The sequence below is a fragment of the Zingiber officinale genome, chromosome 4A, assembly GCF_018446385.1.
Source record: "Zingiber officinale cultivar Zhangliang chromosome 4A, Zo_v1.1, whole genome shotgun sequence".
Classification (NCBI taxonomy): Eukaryota; Viridiplantae; Streptophyta; class Magnoliopsida; order Zingiberales; family Zingiberaceae; genus Zingiber; species Zingiber officinale.
Window position 1 is genome coordinate 121,837,510 of NC_055992.1, and position 25,790 is coordinate 121,863,299.

A 25,790-nucleotide genomic window follows, 5' to 3' on the forward strand; every position below is an offset into this window, starting at 1 on the left:
TCCCTTATATTCACTTACACTTATCCTCTCCAGAGTCACCCTTTAAGCTCTCTTTCTCGGTCTTTGTCCCTCAGATGCACTTGAGCCTGTGGCCCCTTTCCATGTCATCCTTCACGTTGCCTTGAAATCTGCTTCCCTTGGCTCCACTCTGTTGTTCCTTATCCGACTGTCCCTCCGATGCATCATCCTTCACCGATCTCATCTGATCAATAGGATGAGATTTTGCTCATATGTTTCACCAAGTCCTGCATGACTCAAATATATTTCAAAATAATATAAAAGTCTAACTTAAAATCTTTGACACACACATCAAAATCATGATCATACCGGATCAAACCTAGGTTAATTTCACTCACAGACATTACTTGAGATTCTAGATGGATCATGAAATATGCTAAAGTGGTTTGAAGATGAACTTGAGTCTCAAACCTAGGGAATTGACACATATGAGATGTGTTTCATGCATGAAAATATGACATTGGATTCATATTGAATGATAATTTATTTTGAATCTATAGATGTCATATAAACTAATGTTAAGGATATATGAATTATGATTTAGTATGGATAGATACATCAAGAGGAAGCCAAAACTAGAACTTTAGGTTAAGGTTTGATTGAACCATTTAGATATTTTTAGATTTTATGTCAATCTTCGGATTTGTGATAAATATATTTTTTTCAAGTAGACAAGGATAAAACAGACTTCTTTACAAAATTTAGAAATTTTTAGAGATCTATAAAATTTCTAGTGTATTTTTGACGTTGAGTCAAATATATTATTTTTGGCTAAAAATAGGTACCAATTGACTGGCTCAATTACCAGTTGACTGGTAACAGTATTTATCGAGCATGGAATGGTTCTGTGAGATTATTTCAATGAGGGCAATCGACTAGGGTGTAGAGTAGACAACTGGTACAAGTTTGAAACTATTTTTCAACATTAGGTTTGACCGGGATAACTCGTATAGGTGTTTAAGATTCTTGGGAAATAAATACATGAGTTTAGGGTCAGTTTGGATGATCATGTTTTTATTGGGATATTGTTGAAAGCTTTTTGATATTAGGCAAAGGGGGAGAAGTAAGGTTTAAGTGCAAAACCTTAAATACCGTTGCGGTGAAATTCCTATCTCAATGAGGAGCTTAGGTATAGGGGAAGTCTTTTGATAGGTTCCAATGCATGTTGCATATTTTATTAACATGGTTGATTGCAATTATATTTTTCCTAACTTAAACCTATTGCTAATAAAAAAGGGATGATTATTGGAAGTAATCTTGAGGGTCCGGTGTGACCATGAGTTTTGATGTTTGAGCAAAGGATTTAAGTTAGGTTTACCCATGTATTTAATATGTGTATTTGAGTTGTGTAGGTTTGCAGGTTACACATATAACTTAGATTGATGACTTCGACAGTGAATGATGGAGCATTTGAGAGACCGTGGACAAGGTAGCAAGGAAAAGCCGAGGAAAGCGCACTTCGAGGCATGCGCAAAAGATAGCATTGGGATAAGCTACAAGCTTGAATGCATTTAAGGGACGAGAACCAAAGGAAGGAGGCTTGAAGGCAAGAGGTCAAGGTTGCAAGGAAGAGTCAAGTGAGTCATAAGGGTCCGAGTATTAGATAAATGTACTTGGGAAAGGAAACCCTAAGTTTAGGGTTTTACAAGTTAACTGGAAATTGGACCAGTCGACTAGGGTAGGGAAAAGAATATTTTTGTGTCTGATGGCTGTGAAAACCAGTCTACTAGTACTGAAGCCAATCGACTGGTATTGTAGCCAGTTGGCTGGTACTGTAGCTAGTTGACTAATAAAGAGCCCTTGGCAGAATCATAGATTCTGTGAAGTGCCGTTAACTAACACCAGTCGACTGATACAAAGACCAGTCAACTGGTAATGGTAAAATCAGCTTGCTGACTTTCCTAAGCTCTATATAATGGAGATTGAGGTGGCTGGCCTTGGTGGCAAAATTAGACTTAGTTAAAGTCTAATTAGAGTCTATAAGCCTTTATAGCAAATCCAAGGTTTTGATCGAATTTGTAGCAAGGTTTCTCTACCGACAAGGAGGATTATGCTAGCCGGAGTTTCCAAAGACTAATCTACCAATAGATAGGGATCATCCACCTTACGGACAGCCATGAAGTAGGAGCTTTATCTCCAAACTGCATAAATCGGCGTGCCATTGTGGTTTGCTCTTCTTGTCTTTAGATTAGCTTCCTACTTATTGTTTTGTTTTTCCATTCTGCTAACATTGTAGGAAGTTAACAGTTGGGGTGATTGTCTATTCAACCTCCCTTCTAGCCGACCCAAGATCCTCAACATGATTGTCCTCAGCTGGTACTACATGGAGGCTTGTAGACCAAGACATGAAGGACTTCTATTACAATGAATTCTTGGTAAGTATTTTCAATATAAAACATATTTTGTAGTTTAAAATTAACATGATACTAATTCTCAAAATCTATTATTTCAAAAGAGGTATGTTTGGGAGGAGGGTCATGAGGCTAAATTTTTTTTAAAAAAAAAATTGGAACAACTACAGTGCTAAATTGTAGAAGGACATGTTATACAAGTGGAGATAGAGGGGCACCAAGCCATCCGAGGTCCCTGATACAATTTGGGAGGCTTGAAGAGCCATTTGGGTTGCCTAGTATTGGTAATCCAATTCAGTGATTGATCAAGGCAATCGTATATCAAAACATATTGGGCAGAGCACTGAATCCGCAAAACATATTGTTGGATCTCATTCTATCGTGGAGCATGCCTCTGACTTGGTAAGTTTAAAATTAAGTTATATAAACATTTTTTACATATGTTTTGTATTAGTGTTAGTATCCCAAGGTAGTTTTGATGTGATCAACAAAGTTAAGTTAGGTCCTGTTGGTACTGTTTGATCCTTGTGTATAAATGTGCAGGAGCTTAGGAATACAAGAAGTCGAGTGGAAGATGCAGCTAGTGAGAAAGATGACACGGGAAGGGAGTCGATGGGCTCGGTACATCTGAGGGACGAGGTGCTACAGAAGAGTACACCGGTGGACGAGAAGAACGTGTGCGACGTTCGAGGGACGAGAAGTCGGGGGGAAGCCTGCTCGAGGAGAAGACCAGAAAATGGGTTCGAGTGAGCCCTATTCTGGTTGACCAAAATCACCCAAACGATCGGAGCAGCAGGAGAGCAAAAGATGGCTGGAAGTGTTGCTGGAGGCGCCTTTAAAGGGAGTTGAAGGCGCCTCCCGCGCCTCACTATGGAAGGCGCCTTCCATGGTTGGAAGGCGCCTTCCATCTATATGGAAGGTGCCTTCGACCAGAAAAATATTGTCATTGCCAAAGGATAAAGCTTTATCCTTTGGCGCCTCGCTGGAGGCGCCTTCCAGCCTATTGGAGGCGTCTTCCACTCACATATAAGATTTTTCAGGAGTTATAAAAAGGCCCCTGGAGCTAGGAAATAAACAACAACTTTAGTAACACCTCATATATTCTTTTCCTAGCAACTGTCTGAGCGTCTAACGATTGTAAGAGGCTTCTCCACGTATACGAAGGAGATTTTTTAGAGATTTTCATTGCCCTTGGATTAACAACCACCTAGGTGGTAACCAAGTAAATAGTGTGTCTCGTCTTTTTAATTGTTAATTTAAGTTATTATTATTGTTGCTTTTAATTTGAATTGAAAGAACGAGAAAGGTATTATTTTCTTTTTCAGGTTATTCGCATCTCCCTCTTACCGGCCTCCAAGGGTCCTAACAATTAGTTTTAATGTACTTGCATTCTTTGTACGCAAGCTGTTGAATTACATAGACCTGTCACTTGTTGGGAGATATTTAATAAAACTCATAAGAAGAAAGATAGGTCATTTGTTAATCAACGTTCCTCAGCAATTAACGTAAGAATATTAACTTTCATAAATATATTTGTAGACTTTATTTGGAGGTTAATAAAATTATTATTTTGATACAGAAAATAATATTCACTAGAGTTACACAAGCATCTCAGCCTAGTGCAGAGAGAGAGGGATCACAGCCTCTTTTCGCTGATAAGGTTAATGACATTTATCATGATATCATCGTTGGAAGGAAGAAGTGCTCCCTCTGTGGGTTGGGCTCTCTAGCCAAAGTTGCCTTTGACCAGATGAGGGCTCCAGGGATCAGGGGGGCGTCCTAGTTCCTCCTCGTCTAATGAGGTACAAACATTGCGAGTGAAAAATCAATATTTGTTAACTCGACTCACATCATTAGAAGAGATGATGGTTGAGAGGGATGCAAAGGCACGGGAGATGCACGAGCGACAGACTCAAACTGAGGAGATTGTTCGTCATATGCAAGCGTTGAAGTAACGTTCACTCTCAATTCACAGATGTCACACCAATATGGTTTGGAGTCCCAAGAGACCCAAGATCCTAATGATTCTCCTACTGAGTGGATCATTTCGAGGTATATTATCCTTTATCTTAGCTTTTAATTTTTGCTCTATGTTTTAATAAAAATATTATTATTATTATTTTAAAAAAATTATATGCATCTCTAATTGTATTATAATTTTCCATGATCTATTTTAAATATTACATATTTCTATAACTATATCTAGATATATATCCAAAATCTAAAGTGAAGTACATTTTTTTATTTTGTATTAGATTTTTACCAGGATGTCTTGTATGGATAATATAAACTTTGTGCCGAAATTTTAATTCTATTATGTAATACATTCTATTATTTTTGGATGTTAATGTGATTTTGTGTTGTGAGCTCGTTTATATGAATTGTATTGTGAGTTTGTTATGAAAATAATAACAGGAAAAATTGATGAAAATAGGGAGTTTTTAAAAAAATTTTAATGAAAATTAGCGACAGATTTTAATATTCATCGCTAATACATCAATCAGTTCTATTTATCAAAATAGCGAAGGATATTAACTTACCGTCGCTAATTTGTTTGTGGAATCTAAATTTTGTTCAGGCTATTAGTGATGAATAATAACTTATTGTTGCTAATTAACAACGAATTTATTTAAATCTATCGTTAATTGGCTTATAGAATATAGTGACGGAATATATAAATATGTAATGACAACATATATATTCCATTGTTAATCAGCAACGGTGTCGTATATTCAGTCACAAAAAATTGTTAATGACGGAATATATTTTGTCGTTGATCTGTTACTATATGCAATTAATGACAATATAAGTTCATCGCTAGAGGCTAAATTTTTTGTAGTGAGAATCAAGTCCAGTATTATATATAGGACGTGGTTCTCGTATGATTGAGTAATTCAAAATCTCTCTGTTTTCTATTGATGAGGAGAGTATGATGCTGTCACTTTAATCCCTACGAAATATCCGTCTCTTGTTCTTCTTCTCCCATAGGATTAGGATTTTATAGACGATGCTGAGATGATAACAAATCCACTGCATGCCATTTCATCATATGTTTTTGTTTATTTAATTTCCGATGTAAATTTTGATGTTAACTTGATCTAGTAGATGTTTTTGGACTTGGTCGGACTATAAACTATTTGAAGTTCAATCGTAGTGAGTTAGGTTCGTTTGGGGTCTACTTAGGTAAGGTTGCTTTGTGGGGTTAACAATGAGTATTGGATTTCAAAATGTGAGTAAGATACATTGCATCAAGCCTGGACTTGGGAGATCCCTAAAGTCAATCTAACACTTTGGGGAGCTCTATATAAACTTATGGGACTCGTTAGTTGACTTACAAGGACTTCAACTTTTTCATTCAATTCGAAGGAATTAAATTGGCTAGACTAGGAACAAAAATATTCAAGTGGAGGTTCATTAATTCCACTTGAATGAAGGCTTGACTGAATTCCTAGTTGATTGTTGATATAGTCATTTGAACTAGTGTAGTTAACTATTGACCATTTAAATTGAATAAAGGCAAGTGAAATATGTCCATTGGAGTTACTCTTACATAAAGACTTGAAGAGTTTTGAGTGAAAAAAGATTACACGAAAATATTCTCTTGGCGGTAGTAAATAAAAGCCCAAACTCTCAAAGGGCTTACAATTGAAGTTGAAATCTCCAATGCAAAAAAATCTTTGATAATTTCCTCTCTTTAAGTTTTAAATTCTATGAGGAAAGATCTCAAGGTTACAATTATAAGAGGCTTACTGATCCATTATCTCTTGTGAAAGAGTGAGTATTGATCCTCTTCGAAAATGGGAGGGTGAAAAGTTGAGAATGTGGTTACTATATTGACTGGACTTAGACCACGTCTTGTTCTACAAAATAAATAATGTCAGTGTCGAACCAGGGAAGAGGTCCCCGACGTTGACCCTCCGACACTCAAGCCAGTCACTGAAAGTGTAGAAGGAAGCGGAGCAACAGTAACGCAAGCACAAATAGTAATAAAACGTACCTCCGTCGGCGCTTAGATCTCCCTTTATATAATAAAGCTATGGTGGGTGATGTGCACGCTCTTCGAGACATGAACACGTTCTCCAATGTGTCATATGAACCTATCAGAAAAGTGCCTCTTACACCGTACTTTGGTAGGCATGCATATCCCTGACAAGACAGTAGAAGTTTCCGTCGTACGATTCGCCTATTGACCATACCTCATGTCAGAGGCACTATCTCCCAAAAGGATATCTAGAAATATAACAATGATCCTGCTGCTTAGCCGAGCGGGGTAACCGTTCGGTCGGGACTCCTCCGCTCTATCGGCCTCAGAGAGATGGCAATGGTCCCGCTGCTTGGCCGAACGAGGTAGTCGCTTGGCCAGGACTCCTCCACTCTGTCGGCCTCGGCTGCTCTTCCTTGTGGTGACTAGGCGTAGTAGCTTGTTCATCCTGCTCGGACAAGCTCTCCGGTCTCCCTAGTGTCATGCCGCTCCACACTGAGCGTCTGGTTGTCTTATCGAAATATCTCAAGCTGGACAGTTGGTCTGCTCGGACACTGATTGACCGACCAGCCTTTGTAGCCTCTTGTCGATCAAACACTGATTTCCCCGACTGGCCGCTGTAGCCGTCCTCCGCTCGACCACCGTAAGCGAGTCTTTTGACACCTTAGTGTTGACCACCTTAACTTTGACATCCATCTCGATAATTGATCCATACCGGATAGGTCCCTCTCTATCGCCGCATCAAGTATAATGGATTTGTAAGGAAGATTCATCCAATTGAATCGTGTTGTTAACATTGTATTGTTTCTTTCTTATACTATTCCTACTAGGTAGAATACTTGACACGATCAACTAAGCTCACACACGACTATCATTAAACAATTAACGAATTGGTTTGTCAAGTTTGTTTTGCAAGCATTTTAATTTTAGTGCTCTATCTATTCATCCTTCCCGATCTTGTTGTATAAATGTATCATGGAGTGCTTGTGTTAGTCCTTTAAAAGTTTTGATATTTGAAAATGATGATTAAAGTGAGTGGTTTGTATTTAACAAGCTAATTAAGTGTGCAAGTTAACTTAGTTCGAGTTAGAGCTAGTGGAATCAAGCTAAACCTAGTGATAACCCTAACCACAAAGGGACATTGTCAAGCTTAAAAAAGTTGATCGAAGATTTGAAGATCAAATTCTATTTATTTATAATTAATGTAGTAATGGGTAGATTGTATTTGAATGTGGATGTTGTACTTAGTTAAGAGCTATGTTACTTAGGGACCTTGTGTCAATGCCCAAAAGTATTAATATTAAGGAACTACTTAAGCTAGGAAGTTCTAGATCAATAGGTTTGAGTTTGGCTGGAGTCAATTTCAAGTTACAAGTGACCTAAAAGATGTATGATCATCAAATATTCATTTGGACTACTTTTTTGTGAAAGTTCATATACCAATGTCGAAGTTTGGTCAACCAAACATTCATGGATTTGATTTTTTTTTTTTTCTTCTAAATTTATATTTTCAAGAAATATTTAGAAATGTCCATTGGATGATAGTAACCATTACCTAACAATTCTCCTATTAATGTTGATCAACCAAAGTTGGATTTCGATCTACTAAAGTTTATGGATAAGATCGACTTGGTGATTCTAGCAATGGGAATCCCCTATATAAAATGCCCTAGATGGTTTTGCTCAAATACAACTCATAGATCTCAAATTACATTGATTCATTGAGTGTCATTTGATCACAAATCTAGAAAACCTATCTTGCATTGCATCATGATTATAGGATCAAAATGATCTTTTTTGAGAATATAATCAAAATCTTACATTAAAATATATGAAAAAGATTATGAGTTTAAAATGAGGAAGATATCTTTATTAATTTAAGGTCTTTTAGATATAGTCGAAAAATAAATTCATAAGACTTAGGTCCAAATGAACAATATAAAATTCAATAGCCTCCTAGAATGTATTTATTTATTAAATTGTAAAATTTAAAGAGAAATAAATAACCATACAGTAAAAAAATATCGTTTTCAGTTTTTATCCATCTAATTTTCACATTATACATCAATTCAACTTAGATTTTCTTCTCATGGCTATCACATTTCATCTACGAGTGGAGTTCTCATCATGAATAACATATTATGCTATTTCAAACTATCGCAAGTGAAAGTGAGAGAGGTCTCATACTTCAGTCTTGTGGTCCCAAACTCAATCAAATAGGAGGGCAATAAAGTTCAAGATTTATAGGTGGGTTGGGTGCCACTTGTCTCATTTCTTTCAAAAAGGAGATGCATGATCAGAGTATACAATTAAAAATTATGACATTTCGATGTGTGTGTGGTATCTTGATAAAACACTCAGAGAGCAAATAAGAAGATTAGAGTTTAAATTTCTATAAGGATGATTCTGAAGGTCAGCCTTTGAATATGCATAAACTATGCTTCGAATTTATTTGATAGATAAATTAGCTGGAAAAATTATTTATGATGAATCTCAGACCGTTGGATTAAAACAAATGTATATGACAAAATATACTCATGCCATGCAAGAGGAAGCAAGCTACCTTTTCATGATCCCACCATTCATAATTGTCAATCACCTTTATTGAGTACAAAAGCTACTCTCAATCTGATCAATATATCTAAGTGAATGGATTGACACACCCCCAAACGCCTAAAGCCATGGTCAATTGCCACTCAAGTGATCTAGTTGACCACTATTCATTGGTCACAACTTATCCTTTGTGATGTTGTTAATTGGGTGAAAAACTAGGATGGTACTTTCTTTCAGAAATCATTAAATGAGCCTCCATATAGAAGTGAACAGCATTAAAATTGTTTGCCTTTATAATTCAAAGTAAAGTTCTCTCTAAATTTTAAGTCTAGTTGTAAAATGAAGAACCTTTATACTTTAACTTGAAAAAAAGACGATCACTATTCTCAGACTGATAAAATTGCTCACTTTGTTAAATTTGAGATAAAAATCTCATCTGAATCACTTTGTAAAAAAAAGAAATTGTGTGTGTGATGAAATATGTCAATGTCAAATGATTGATGGGTCTTTATCTCTCATTGAAATCACACCTCACTGGTGCTCCCACGAGCTTGGAAATCAAGTTGGTCGGCAGGGTGAAATGATTGACAGGTCTTCTCCATCAACTCATGGATGCTAATATGAAGTGTCACTTTGCTGCATTCCAAAATTTCGTCTCTGCGAATTAGTATAATCCATCATATTCCAATAAATGTTGACGATCAATTTTGAACCGATATAAAATATCTATTTGATCTTACTTATAACTAGATGAATATCCTTATAATTTATCCGCTTCATATAAGGCCGTCCTAAAGAGGGCACTAAAGTGATGATTTTTTTTTTTTTTACTCTAACAACTCTCAATCTCAGCATATATATATATATAATCTTGGCTCACACATCTCATTCACACTTGAACAATCAATTTAAATTTTTTTTTGCTTAATATTATAATTTAACCTTTAAATTTTAAAAATAAAATTTTATTACTATAATTGGAAGTTTTAAAAAATAATTAATTAATTAAAACAACATTGACACGGACGTCCGCAATTATCAAAAGTAACAAAAGGGAAACAAATTAAATGCGCACAGAATATAGATACGACATAAAGTGTTTATATATATATATATATAAAAGAATATTCTAATATATGGATATTTAAAAATTTTAATTTTGACTATTATAATTTAAAAGGAAAGTCTAAATTTTAAAGAAAAAATATTATTTACTTAAACTCATTATAACTCAACTTTTAAATCTTAAATTCTAAATCTATATAATATACCATATCTGAAATTGTTAATTTTGAACTCTAGATAAAAAAAAAAAAAAAAATCTGAACTAAAGGAAAAATGATATCATATAACCCCTAATTTTTAAAATCTTAAATACTAAATACATATAATATACTCTAAAATAAATAAATTATATATATATTGCAACGATGAATTTTATATATTTCAGTGATGGTAAATTATTTATTAACAACCCAATAAAATAAAATAAATTCAAGATTGCATCTGTAGAATTTTGATACTGAATCACACAGCAAAAACTATATCTTGGAATATTGTGGAATTTTGACCGAAAAGACAAACATAAATGATGAGGATTAATGTCTAGTTTTGTGTTTCTCTAACATTCGTCTTCCTGAAAAGAAACATAAACAAAAATGGTAAAACCAACTCGAGGAAATACTGCTAAAATATCCTTTACATTTCAGAATGAGTAAATCTCTTATACAATGCATTGAAAATAAGAATGTCAGTTATTGTAACAAAGGCAATTAACAAAGTGAAACAAGTTGCGACATTAGAGTTATGTTAAGCTTGCCCTTCTGATGACTGCCAGCCATCAGAACCACTTCCCACATCTAAATCAGTCTCCAACTGATTGATATAGATAACTTAGAAATAAATGTTAAATATGATTGGAATAATGATGGCAACATTAGTGTAGCCTAACCAAGAAGGTAAAAATAAAAATAAAAATAAAAAATAGTGAGGCTCCTACTCTACCTGATCACCCAGTAGCCAGTAATGCCACTTGAAATCAATAGCATTAATCTAAAGTATCCAGGGTATCCATCAGTGAATGAGGCTCATCAAATTATACAGCTTGAGCCTTTCGGCCTTTCTTTATTGAATGGCCTGTTTTCCGCTTGTGACGGCTAAAATCAGATACAAATCGGAACGTTTGACCACAACCTGGTTCCCGACAGACATAAGGACGATCACCAGTGTGCACCCTTATATGTTCAGTCCGGGCCCATGGCCACTTGAAGGTCATCTGGCACCCCTTCCATGGGCAAACAAGTGGCCGGTCATTCATGTGTACCTTGCGGTGGAGTACAAGATACTTGTGTGAGAAGAATTTTTTACCGCACCCTTTGACAGGGCAAATGTCCCTCTTGTGTAATGTTAAATCTTGCTTTGAACTGAAGCTCATGTTGCATCCCTCAATATCACATGTATACTCTTCCTTGGAAAGATATGCAACATGATTGGTTTTACCTTTCCTCTTAGACTGCTTAGTAGACAATTTGAGTTCATCGGGCTTGGAGGGTCGTTTCCTAAGACGTGAGCTAGGACCTCCTGCTTCATCTTTTAAATTAGACTTCCGTTTACTTATGTTGGCATCTTGTCCAAGCTGGCGACTTCTCGGAGTTTTCTTAAGTGAGGATCCAGAAGTTCCAGGTTCGTCATCAGTTTTTGAATTTCCACTTGCCACAGTGCATCTGCGTTTCTTATACTTTTCCTTCTGAGGCGGCTTCTTTCTCTTCTTGGAAGATTTTGCTGCCTGACAATCAGCTGCTGAATTACTTTTGAGGGGAACTCCATTTGAATCATCTACATATATCTGATCTAAAAGATCCTGATCATTTTCAAATGAATTTTGCCATTCAATCTGTCCTTGCTCCTCAGTTTCCTTCTTTTGGGCCAAGTAGGGGTGTACCTGGTTTGTCATCCAAACCTTACCACACCATCTACCAGCAACAACTATTTTCTTCTGCCTGCCTGCACGCCTTGCCGAAGCCCTTGACTTAACTGGGGAGTTACCAGTGGAATTGCAGCTAAAAGCCTTGTATATCACTGGATTATAGGGCATCTGCTTATTGTAGATGGGGGATTTGCTTAGGTTAGCAGTATAATATAGATTGATGTCTAATTTAACTGTCCAATCACTATTTGTGGGTATGACTTCCTCATCCCCCAAGGTTGCCTTGATTCTGTCTAAATCTTCTTTATCCGCCTCCCTGAAATTGATATTCTTCCAAGTGTACCCAATTCTTAGTTCTCTTTCCAATAGTTTTGCTTCTGATTCAATCTTAGGATAATCTGCATATGCAATTAATGGGGAAGTCAGTTGAACTCTACTGGAACAACTACTACTGCATTGCATCAGAAAACATATCTTTAAAAAGAGCATTCTTCATTTCAGGACAATTCCATGTTTCAGAGAAACAAAACTACTTCAAAACTTGAATGCATCTAAGAATGAAGTATATTGTTTCAAAGCTGGAAAAAAAAAGGATTAAATTCATTGATTGCAAATGGCACCCAAGCACGGAGCTTATGATTGTCAAAAGCAATGGCAAAGGCACAGAACCTATTTAAAATTTTAGTGAAGAAAAAATATATGTTTGAATATATAATGTATTATATCATTTTTTTCAGATGACAACTGCATGTTCTGCTCTACAGGTTATCCAGCTAAAACAATTGCAGCAAGTAATTGTCTCTTGTTTGATTATAGAACATGCCGGAATGGCAATAAAATATAGTTTAATATTTCGTTTGTAATATCAAACAGGAAATTACAACATCAGATTAGAAGAAGTCAAATTTCATATACCATGTAAACACAGTTTAGAGTCATGGAGCTTAAAACAATTCAGATGAATTACTTTTTGGCAAAGGGAACATGGAGTCAGGTATAACGCAACAAAGGCTCCAGACTAATTATAACAGCTTGAGTTCAAAGAATATAAACGCAAGTCTAGTTGATCTACTTGGGAAGTGCACATATAGCTGCTAGATTGGAAAGAAAAATTGGTTCGTCATTCCAATTAACTGGATTAATAAACTAGGTTACCAGATTTTATCTTTGAATTGAAATAGAAGTTTGTGCCACGTGCTACATCAGGTCTGGCAGGTGAGGAGTTTGTTAGGTTACCATCTATACCCTGCACCAACTCCACAGTCCTGCGTAACTTGCTTCCTGTGGAAGTCATCCATTTCTTCTGCAACAGTTTCCAATCCAAGTCTAGATGGGTGTGTAAGATTTATTGCCCATTCAAATGACAGACCGCATCTCTCATTGGATTCAACTTTAACCTTGAACCTTAATCAAGTTCTGGCATAGATTTCTGGCAATAATCAGGTAGTTAGGTCAACCCGTGCCAAGCTAGAATATGACATCCAGAAGTTAGGTCCAGGGAAACAAATCATGAACAGGCTACAATCATTTTAAGCTGAACCTGAGCATTTATTTGCAATCTTAGCAATTTAACAAAACAACAAAAATTAGGTAAAAGGAAGAAACAAAACAAGTAGGAATAGTGACATAGAAGCATCATAAATAACTAAAACATGTTTACATAAGACATTTAATTAACTTGACAAATCACCTGGATGACATAGCAGCATCATATGCCCCCCGCCTATATGCCTGAGTTGTTTTTCAACCTCTTTAGCATGCTCCAGACAGAATACATGCATCCGGGAAGAATCTCTTTCTGCCCCATGAAGAAGTGAGGTGGTTGAGTTCATTATTTTTGTATCTACTTTACTAGCTTCTGGACATATTGCTGCAAATTTTTCAGGCATAGCCAGATTGTTAGAGATATCACAGTTCACAGAAAGATTTCCCACAGTAGCAGTTGGTTTTTCCTTCTTCAAGCTACAGGAACAAAGTTCACCAGTTTGACTACTCTGACACTCACCATGTTCCCTGCAATGAACATCTGTAGATTCTGTTACATTTCTGTTGCAGGATCTAGAAGTATCTACTGTTGTCTCCTTTTTTTCTAAAGTGCATGCTACTGCAAAATTCCTGTTTTCTTTCTGATTTGAACTACATAATTCTAATTTCAGGTGGCATTTTTCAACAGCAATATCATGTCCATCTAAATTATCAGAACTATCAACAGATTGAGAACTTTCAGCAAACATCTCATTGTAGTCTGTACCAGGCAAGTCCAAATCTTCATTGGCTACACCTCTTGAACAATGGACCTGGGGCTCAACCTCAGATCTCAAGCCTTGATTAGCTAATGATAAGGATTTTGTTGCAGCATTTTTATAAAAGAGGATAGAATTTTCATGTGAAACACTTTCATCATCATTATCTGAAAGGTCTGCATAAACAGAAGCTAAAAGATCGAGCGCAGAAGTGTCTCCAGGACATCCAACATCAGACATTACTTCAGCCTGGTCTGAAACTTGAACAAATTTTCAGCATGAGAAATGAAGATAAGGGATAGAATCAAAATAACATTATTATAAATTCTAGGCATGAAGAAAATTATAGTTTAGAGAAAGAAACTTATAACAAATTTCCTGAGTGACTGTGGACAAGCATGCCACCTGAGAGTCAATTTATGAAACCTCTCCATCAGAAGTTCACTGAAAAGTTTACAAACTTTACTACACCAAAAATACAGGCTGAAATTAATTTTGCAAGTTTGCAGGTTGGAAATTGTATTTCCCACATGATTGACATAGTTACATGTAACAAGTGTCTAACCACTATGATATGATTAGATTATGCAAATTCTTGACAAGAAAAACAAGCAGAAAGATGCTGATTAACTGTGATGTGGATACTTATAGAACAGTGCTTTCAACACTACAACTAAGGCAAAACATTCATGATTTTTATCTTATTCATAAATAACAAAAGCAGTGGCTTTGTTGGTCTTGCAATGACTAAGAAGTCACTAATATATTGGGACTATGTTGGCATCAAGCCCTGGATATTGAACAAATCTGCAAGGACTTAGCTTAGGCCTACATAATTTTGGCATGTATCAATGTGAAAATAGCCAAGTAGTAGACACACAAATAGCATGGCTTTATCAAACACAAAACTTCACTTCTTTAGACTCTCAATGTAGGGGAAATTGCAAAAACAAATTCCAAGAAAGCAAATTCTTACAATGGAGAATCTGGAAATTAACAATGAAGGTTATAGACCCCAATACTTACCTTATTTATGCTTACCATGTAATTAAATTTAATTTTATGATGTTGTCGGTTGAACAAAAATCTTATATGGTGGTCTCACTGCATGATCATAGAAAAATGATGAATAGATGAAGTTAGTGTATACAAAATACTGATGCTTTCTGTCCATCCTCTAAACACTAAAAACACATATTAATCAGCAAAAGCCAATATAAGTTTTGGTATCCAGCATAATGGAACCAAAGATGGAAGCATTATCTTAGTCATAGCATGAAAAAATAAAGATCAAAAGAACTGTAAGTGATTTCAGATATACAATGAAAGTAATATAACATTGTCCCACATTGAAAATTATCAGACAATTTCTGAAAGAACAAGTGGTGTTGAACAATTTCAAAATATGACTTGTCACATAGCAGATTCTGATGGTTGGGATAGATTGTTTGTATTTTTTCTGGTTATGATATTATATAATTTGCACAGGGGAACAACTAAACAAATAGAGCAAATCCCACACAGGAAAAATTACTAGGGTTTCCCAAGGCAGCCCTCTACCTATATCTTTTGTGTTATTGCCATTTTCATATTCCTACATTTGTAAATTACAAAAAGGTCCTAATGTATTTATAGATATGTCTTCAACACACAGGATCGGTAGCATATTGTATTCGCAACACATTAATCTTTGAAAAAAAACAGGTGATATTTCTGATTTTGAATTATTTGCACTGAAAGTATAATCATAGTGCAATCTTAAGGTTACATCTTACCAATGTCAATGTTTTTGTTTCTGCTTCTCTTCCAACTTTTTTCTCTGTCTATGCCACTATCTTTTCCTGAATCAACAAGGGGATTATGCAGGAAACCACAATCTACAGACATGAGATAATTGGCTGATCTCTCAGTGGGTTGAATGATAGCTACACATGCAAAGCTCAAGATTCCACAGGTGACACATGACAATAATCCTTGATCTAGCAATCCTTCACCTTGCCTTGTTCCTTCTTGTCCACCTTCCACTTTTTGTGAGTCAGATGGCAAATGTTTGGGATCAGAATTAGGAAATTTGCTCCATGTTCCTGATGAGTTTATTTTGCTGCTCTCTATTTGTACAGAGTTTCCATCAGTAGGAAACAAGCCATTGAAATCTCTGACTGTTGTTTTCCAGCTTAACCCAACAGCATTCGAAGGAGAAAGCTCTAATGCTTCTAGAGCTCCTTGCTGACTACATAAACCAAGTGACAATCTTGGCTTTACTTTTACTTGGGTTCTCATCAATGAATTTGAGAATAAAGAACTTTCAGGTACACTCTGAGGAAGAACCACACAGGAAGTTCCCCTATCAAGAAGAATGCTAAGTAAATAATTATTCTGAATCACATTTTGAACAAATGCTTTCTTTATCATCTCTTCCCCTTCTCCTTTCATTTTATGCTTGAGTCTAGAACTCCGTGGCTCACTTCCAAAGCCTATGGGCATCCTGGAAAAAGCAGCATCCATTCGTTTTAATATTTTCTGATACGACAGTTAAAACATCAAGGATGATGAGACAAAGAATCATTTGTAAAAAGAATGTTCTTCTTTGATCTCAGATCTTAAGGAAAAAAGAAAAGTTTCTAACATTCATCCCAACAACAATAGTGAACTCATATCGCATTCATTGACACCTATTGAACTCAAACACAAACTAGCAAGTACAGGGTTGCATGACCAAAGCAAAACTCGTAGCATAATATTCCGTTGTGAAGAAATGCAGAAACAGTATCAAATTTAATTAATGAGTGACTACATTTCTTGCAACTGTGAAAAAAATCAGCTGATATAGACCAAAAATGCAAACTTATTGACACATGCATATGGTCGTATTTCTAAACTTATATGGTGAGTGTTGACATCCACATTATGCAATTGGGCTCCATATGCTCTATATGTCAATGAAGACAGACACACCTTGGAGAATATCCATTGCTAATATTCATCATACTGACATGATTGTAGTCTCAACTCCTAGTACCAATGAAGTTCTATTCAAATGTCTACTATTTTTCTTATTCTTAGAATGTACTGTTACTTTTGTGGCCAAAGCCAGCAACTGTTGGTTCGGTAAAGTGAGAGACTGTGAGACCAAAGATGGAAAATTCATTCAAGGATGGGGTACGGAGTTCCTACTTGCATTGGAGTTCCATGACCTTTGCAGTAGGAGTCAGCAGAGTTGCATGAGAATAGAGCCAGGGCTCCCTAAAGGCGAGTACTCCACACAACTACAGAAGTGCCAAGATTTGTAATTCGCAGCATCTTCAACCCCAATGATATAGACAACTCTGACGATTATAGTTGGTTCTATCTTATAGTATAAATTATTGTTTGCACCAGTTAAATTAGCAAATCAAATAAAAATAAGTGTACAACATGAAATCAATCTCATTTAGTGAGATACCCACATTCCTCATACTTTACAACCAACTACTAGTGTCAATGAAAATATATAACAAAAAGATTACAGTATAACACTAACAAAAGAAACTTAAGATAAACAACAACAGAAGCCATCACAGAATGATGATACGATAGTTAAAAGACAAATTTGAATAAAACAACCTGCAATGCATCAATCTGCTAAAGCTAACCTAGTACGTAATGATAATGCAAGTGCATATAGCAACTGAAAATGAGAAACCATAGGTGGATAATTCATTGAAGCCCTTCGAACTGCAGCTTCTTTGGCAAATCTCAACCATTCAGGAGTAGCAATGTTTGCTGCCTCCCCACAGTTGAATCCTGTGAAGACAATAACAAACTATTTGTGATTATGCAACACTTCCCAAAATGCACCAACGTGGTATGTTTATTGTTGAAAAACTGTTGGTTTGCATGATTCAAGACATTGGTGTAAATGTGAGAAAACTCATGTTACAGAACCTTGTATTGGGAGTGATACAAGCATCAGTGAACATATCAAGGCTAAAATGATTTGCAAATAACAAGGTGATGGATAAGAAGGTACTAAATTTTGGTTGTTTCTAGTCCAAAATAATTCAATTTAAATTTATCACATGAAATGTACACAATAGCATGTTATAAGCATCCTTTATCTCCTGGCCCTGCCAACGAGTAAAAGAAAAAAATATCAGAAGGAATCATATACATTTCTGGGAATAAATGTGTTCTCATACCATGCCTGATTCTTTTTTACTCTTTATTTCCTGATCCCCATTTTCAAATTAAATTTTCAATTATTCTCAGTGAAATTCGAACAAAGGATGAGACATTTTTTTCTTATTTTGGTATTGTAAATAGCATCTTCACAGTTCTGTTGTCTTACCAGTCATCCTTCTTCTTTTTTCCTATTACTATATTCAAAAATTATTCTACTATTAATCATCTATTAAACAGTCATTTAGATGTAGCAAAAGTATAGATGAGGAAACAGTAATCAGATGGTTAAGAAGTTTCAGATGTGGAGTTTACATGACTAACATCTCAGCTTAAAAGCAAAACCAATTATATCTTCAGCCAACCCAGAAGTCATGAGTTTCATTTTTAAGTCATTTGTTTTCAGTTTTGACCATTGAACTCTTGATTAAGAGAAGAAAAGCAAACATTTTGGCTAAATAAGGAATTAGATAGTAATTTTCACAACATTAAGTCACAAAGTCTTGGATACCACTACATAATAGCCATTGTTGGATATTAAACTAGATTAAAAGGACATCAAGATATCAGATTTATTGTTTCTTTTACGGGGGAAATCTTTGTGAAAGCATAGCAAAGACAGAAAACCAAGGAAGAGATACAATTAGAAATAGTTCTCAAGTTGACACTCCCATATGGATGCATATCCAATAACGAAGTCTTGAACCACCCCTATAGCAAAATTTGGCCATCTAAGTCAGTAGTAAATTCTTATAGTAATTAATTAACTGCAAGGTGAAATTGTTTAGGCATATGTTTTCATACTTAAAAGGGGAAAATATACTACTACTGCTATCCTCAAACAGAGAACTAATAATATCTCATATCAACAATGTTTTAACTTCAGGTTCTATTTACATCAAAATAAATCTGCTTATACACATTATGGTTATGCTGCTTCTGCTATATATCAACTGAACTCAACCTATTAAGTTATATACACTTTTCCACATTGGCTAATATATATTCAATTCATTTACAGATTATCCATAAAATAGGGTGACGTTTTGAGCAATATGATACTGCTTAAGGCTGCAACGACTGACCCCCTCCTCAGACTCCAATTAGTGGGTGACACATTCAATGGAACTGCCCCATGTAAGACTGTCAAAAAGTACCTAGCTATATATAAATCACAGTTCATCCAAATACCATCTTTGCTTCCATCCATCAATAGGAGGACTTTATTGAGAAATAGTCAAGGTCTGCTGTAAAAGTATGTTAGGAGGACATGGCCTACCATGACTGAATCCCATATGATAAGCTCCAGGAAATGTGACAACAAACTCTCCAGCATTTTGGACCAACCTGCTCAAAGAAAATAAACTAGTTATAATGAACAAAAAAGGAAGGATAGTGGGGATTCCAAAATCAATCTGTGTAAATATCACCTGCAGCATGGGATCCCCATCTGAACAAATACTTCAGGAGACATAACAGTGGTCTTCTCACCCAGCATGGCAAAAGTCACTGTCAAGGTTTCATTCATTTTAACTAATGGTCTACCAAGTCATTTGGATACTCTAATGACCTTTTTAAGTAGCTAAACAATCATTGTGTAAAAACACATAATATTATTAAAGGCAACCTTCTTAGTTAATATTTAATTGATAAAACTATGTGTGAGAACAGCATGCTTATAAGAAACTAAAATATTACAAAAGAAATTTCATGCTTCAATTGTCAAAAACATTAAATAAAATATAAAATGTAAAGCAAAGGAGCATTTATCATTACTATAAGAAGATTTCTGGAGTATGTAATTAGTCAGAAGTTCGGAGGGAAAATAAAAAGACACTTATAGCAATTGATTAAGCGCAATCATCTAAAATGTGCTAGCATGGCTTAGTCTTGGAACCACTAAGTTCCATCCCTGTAAATCCTTAAAAAGATAACCTTGTTCCAAGCATGCAGCACATCATTGTAAGCATTTGCATGTTCTAGAATTTTATGATCAAGTATAATGGCAACAAGTTAGCAAAAAGCGACAGCACTTGCCCCCAGCACCCCCACCAACCCGTCCCAGGCCAACACGGAGGAGGTAAATCATAGGTGACTACTAGTCTTTGGAATAATGACTGACACATGAGGGAGGTATTTATCTTGCTATGCCGAAATTCGAACCCCAGACCTCAAGTTGACAGCACCTCATGCGCTAACCACTCGATTGTCCCGAGGGGACAACTATAATGGCAACAAGCCACAAGATTAGATGGTATAGGACCATGTCATGCCCATATCAGTGATTGCACCAGATGGAAGGACATGATTACAACATTCAGCACATTAGTACAGAATCATCATTTCAAAAGCAGCAAATCAAGATTCAAGAGGATAACGCATCAATTCCAAAAAGAAAAAAAAAACATTGAAGATCATACATCTGACTACTATGATCAAGGACACATGCAGATTAATTCATCCAGGCGGCCCCTCAGTGGCTAAATAAGCATGTGCTAGGTATCACATAGACCATGAATGCAACATTTCTACTTGGGTTATAGCCTTCAGATCGGTTATAAAGGCTGTCACTGTCAGGCATGATTTCTAAATTTTTAGATCTACTATTTCACATGTGGATTTCTAGATTTTTTTTTTCTTTTTAGCCCTTAAAATGTTCATGAGAGGGTACAACGTAGCTGAGTCCGTTAATATCTGTTAGTTCTCTATTCCAATCTGTTCCGATACCTAGGCGGCAAAGTCCTAAAAGTGTAGGTGGTGAAGAAAAGAATCATGCGACCATGATATACTGAGCTACACAAAGAACTAAAGAGAAAATCGGAATGCTGCATAAACGAGCATATTTAGATAACTAGACTCACTGAGAGGGTTCAACTCCCCGCCGTAGCCATGCACCCGAACCACCTCCTCAAATGCGAGTCTGGCCTCCCTCGGCACTCCGTACCATGTTTTCCCTGAGCCCATGTGGAGGTAATTTAAGCTATGCAGCTCATGGTCCTCGACGTGCCACGCGAACCAGCTGAAGAGCATGGCAACGTACACCATGGGGGACGTCACCCCTGGAATCTCCTCCTTCATCAGCCGAAGCAGAGAGCTCTTGGCCCGGGACACGCCCCGCATGTTCCACGCAGACTCACCGACGTTAACCGGTACGCGATCAGGCCAGGAGCTCCTGCCCGAGGCAGGCAGCGGGACGAACCCGGACCCCGGCATGTCGTTGGCGTACTCAACGGTGAAGGGCTTGTCCGCAGAGGCCCGCCAGAAGAGGGTCTCCATCTCAAGCGGGGAGAGCGCAGCGGCAGAAGCGGCCTTCCGGCTCACGGTCCGGCGCACATACGAGCGTTCGAACTTCCGGGCCTTGACCTCGAACTGCTGGAGAGTGTGGTACGCGCCGCTCTGCCATACGTGCTTCTGGACGGGGCGGGGGCGGCGAGGGCAGAAGCCGATCTGCTGCTGGCGGGTAGTGAACGTCGGGGGCTGCTTCTTGGGGAGGGGACACCGGGCGGCGAATGAGCGGTTCAGATTGGCGAGGGCGGTCTTCTTGGGGGGCGAGGGAAAGGGGGGTACGATCTTACAGATGCCGAAGGGGGCGGCCTCCTTCTCGATCTTGAGGATGTAGGCGATGGGGTCGTGGAACTCCTGGGGCTTCGGATGGAACTCCGGGGCCGATGGCAGTGACCGGAGCCAGAGCGGCACCTCAAGGGGAGGCAGCTCCGGGGCCGCCGCGCCTGGGGAGGAGGACGACGAAGCTCCGTCGGCCATCAGCAGTGGCGGAGCAGGATCGCCCTCATGGCCTCATGTCCATGTCGAAGAGAGCGAGCTTCCACTCTGCCTTGATGGCTTGCTCTTCTCGGCGATGTGGAGAGGGAGAGGAGCAGAGCAGAGGATGAGAGAGAGAGAGAGAGAGAGAGAGGGGCATCAAGCCATCAAGTGGAAGAGGGAGAGTAACGGAATTACATATGTGCCCCTGAAAGGTTTTCGCTTTTTCCACCTTTAAATTTACGCACTTTCAGAACGCCCGCCGGATAAGTGAATTCCTCTTTCGCTCCCTGTAGTTTATTATATTCCTCTTTCACACCCCTATAATCTAATAAATTATTTCATTTTACCATCTTGCTATTTAATCTTCCTTTCAACTTTCAAGCTTGCTGAATTTGTTTTTTTAATAAAACTAATTAAATTTACACATTTAACTAATTTGATCGACAAAAGGAGGTTAACATTGATTTGATTGAAATTATAAATGAACATTTTTCTTGATTGAAAATGGTAAGAGATAAAATGAATTGTAGGATTCGATTTTCATACAAGATAAACTTACACCTATAATGGTGATAAAAGGTGAATATATTTGCTCATAGTACCCTGTCAATTTGTCACAAGATCAATACGGAGAAAGTAAATCACGGACGGTTACTAGTTTTTGGAATAGTGACTAGCACATGAGGAAGACATATACCTTAATTTTATCGAGATTCAAATCCCAGACCTCATGATGATAACATTTCATGCGCTAACTATTAAACTCATCCGAAGGGACAACTTACGCCTATAATGCTCAAACTATTAGGATAGTTGTATCCTGTTAGGAGTCATTGGTACTTTTAAATTTACCTTGTGGTGAATCAGAGGAATCTCTTCAACTTTTAGGACTAGTTGATAGATGAATTAACTAAAAAAAAAAATCTCATTCTCTCATTTATGTTGCAACATATCCTATTGAATCACTATTACAATGAACATCCTTACTGATTAAAAAAACTCATTCTCACTCAAGCACATGCTTGAGAAGTTTAAATTACTTTGTGATGCGAAATTATCCATTACGATCCATCTATGCTTTCCAATTACCCTAATAACTGATAGAAATTTTTTATGGGATCATCTCCAAGATTAGTTAGATCATAAAGCTAGATATATGATTTACCCAAAAAAAAATTATAGGATCGAAGAAGCGCTAGAGGGGATGAATAACCTATTTCATTTTTTCATATTTTTCAGAAAGTATGTAGCGGATATAAAAATAACAACAAACAAAACAATGTTATCATAGTTTCTTTTTACTTGGTTCATAATCCAACGGCTGCTAGTCTAAGATTCACGATCATTGATCACTTTCGATGAACAATTCACTAAAAATCTCTTTCTCCGAATGAAAATTCAAAGGCAAAGATTTGTCTTTTACAAAAAATGGGAAAAGTAACAAGTCTATCAACCCTTAAAAATTGTATACAAAAAAGACAAATGCAATAATAAAATTATAGTGATACAAAAAAAAAGATCTGAAGTAGAGTGTCGATATTAGAGCAGTATTGGAGCGTCGTAGTCAAATTTCAGAGCAGCATGAAGATCGTTTGAGTGTAGAATGATATTGTTCTTTGATGTTGGTCGAACACTAGCTTTATAAAGCATTTGGGGCACCTCAAATGACCTAGGGTGCCTCAAATAGGCCTTATCTGATTCACTGTCGTTGCTCATTATCTTCTTGATAACATTTCTAGTTCAAGGCGTCTTGGATGTTCCGAGACACCTCCAAGCATCCTGGGGACCCTCTAATCATCTCGAGGTGCCTCCAAGCAGACCTAGGATACCTCCAATCTATTGGTTCAATATTGAAATCTTCCGAAAGTCATAATTTTTTATTCGAGACTCAGAATCAGGCTTTGTCGGTGATCATGTGTGCAGAATTTGAAAATCTACGTATGTCTCTGTAACACAAAGTTAGCACACAAGCATAATATAAAGTTGATATAAAATAGTTTTGACAGTCTCAAAACTATCTGGTCCTGACTTTTAGATTTCCATGAAATCTTAGGTCAGACAGATGTCTACTATTCCCTTCAAGGGAACGCATCCTCATCTACTTCTCTTAAAAGAAGTTTCTTGAGTTGCCAAATATTCGATCTTCCAAACTTGTTTGGACTTCCTGCTCGACATCTGATCCTCCGACCCCGAAAACTTCCTCTCAATGTTCAGTCCTCCAAACCCATCAAGACTTCTCTTCTGGCGTACTCGATCTGCCAAGTCTTCCTGCCTAGTCCCACTAACTAGGATTTCCTTGCCTAACCTCAACTAAAACTTCCACTTGTCTAACCACAACTAGGATTTTTCCTTTGCCTAGTATCCACTAGGACTTTTATCTTTGCCTAGTATCCAGTCAATTTAACCTACTAGGACTTTTTGGTTGAGCTACTTGCACACTTAGTAAATCTTATTAAATCACAACACAGCTTAATTTTGAACTCTTTTCCAATATCAAAACTAGGTTCGATTATTTAGTGCTTCCAACACCAGTAATCTCTCCCTTTTATATTATGGCAACCTAGTTCAAAATTCAGTAAAACATATAAAACATAGCATACTATTTTCAACAAGTTATCCTTAAGAACAAGTTAAAAAGTAAGTTTAAGATTTTCAAAAACAAGTTAAATGCTCCCCTTTAGTCAAAATATTAAAAATATTTTAACACAAGTTAAAGATTTTCAAAAATGCTCCCCCTAATTAAAGCTCTCCCCCTAAAATTATCATTTTAAAAAAAAATTGTGAATACTCTTTTGAAAACCTACTTTAACATTTAACTTTATTTTTGAAAACACTTTTAACTTATCTCTCTCCCCCCCCCCCCCCCCCCCCCAAACAACATATATAAAAAAAAACATTTATTAGAGAGAAAATAGAAGTTTTGGAAATGACGCGGTGATAAGGAGGAGCTTACCTGACACGAGTCAATTGTGACGGTGTATGTCAAAGTCAAGACGGTCAACGTCAGGGCTTAAGTAAAGCTCGGTCGCACCCGAGTGAGAAGTGGTTCATTTACCGATCGAAGGGATCATTGTCCGGTCAGCCACCTGAGTAAACCAGTGTCTGGTCAACCTGATCGACAGGAGAGCAAGCTGAGTGGGATAGGACCTCGAGCCGAGCGGGTTATCCGTCCAGCTCATGGTATGACGTTGGCATTGTACAAATAATGAACCGATAAAATAATAAAAGAAGAAAAGACAGATAATTAATAAGGGAAAGAGAAAAATATAAGAGAACACTCCATCTATCATTAAATGAGAAGAAACCAAGACAAAGATGTCTTCCATCAGTAATTAATATCATTAAATAGGGGAAGGTGTGTTGGTTGCTACTCGGAAAACCTAATGGTTCCACTGTACAAAAATTTTGTACAAAGGTCTGAACATTTTCCTAGCTACCATGTGTTCTTTTAAATTAAACTTGGATCGCCTGCGGAACTTAACACGTTTGATCCAAAGTTTAATCTATTTGTTCTTTTAGGTTTAGACTTGGATCTCCTGCGGAACTTAACACGTTCGATCCAAATCACCTAGGTTATTAATTCCATTAAATATTAATTTCCAAAATTGGCTTCCAGGACTGCATGGCGAGGCACATGACCTTCTTGGATATGGGAACAACCACCATCGCCTAGACAAAGCCTTTTAAGGAAAGCTAATATTTAATTTCCTTAAATAACTTTAGGTCAACCGAAAAGAACAATCAAATCACAAAGAAAAGAAAAACAAAAGAACACAACATCGAAAACAAATTTGAAA

General features: G+C 36.8%; 1 protein-coding gene across 1 annotated transcript; it reads right to left on the bottom strand.

Moving 5' to 3' along the window:
* Positions 1 to 10,585: 10,585 nt before the first annotated feature.
* On the bottom strand, positions 10,586 to 22,175 carry LOC121970834 (lysine-specific demethylase JMJ705-like). Its single transcript, XM_042521812.1, has 7 exons — positions 21,093 to 22,175; positions 19,662 to 19,740; positions 19,511 to 19,578; positions 17,706 to 17,856; positions 15,849 to 16,558; positions 13,521 to 14,327; positions 10,586 to 12,228 (listed from the first exon to the last, which is right to left on the bottom strand). Exons 1-7 carry the CDS (start codon positions 21,991 to 21,993, stop codon positions 11,000 to 11,002), a joined length of 3,945 nt encoding a protein of 1,314 aa, XP_042377746.1. The 5' UTR covers positions 21,994 to 22,175; the 3' UTR covers positions 10,586 to 10,999.
* Between the last annotated feature and the right edge of the window lie 3,615 nt (positions 22,176 to 25,790).

Coding starts and splice junctions, on each gene's coding strand:
- LOC121970834 (XM_042521812.1), bottom strand. CDS start 21,993: ATGGCCGACGGAGCTTCGTCGTCCTCCTCCCCAGGCGCGGCGGCCCCG. Junction 14,328..15,848: donor AAACAAAAACATTGACATTG/GTAAGATGTAAC, acceptor TTCAAGTTTCAG/ACCAGGCTGAAGTAATGTCT. Junction 12,229..13,520: donor GATGCTGCTATGTCATCCAG/GTGATTTGTCAA, acceptor TTGCATATGCAG/ATTATCCTAAGATTGAATCA.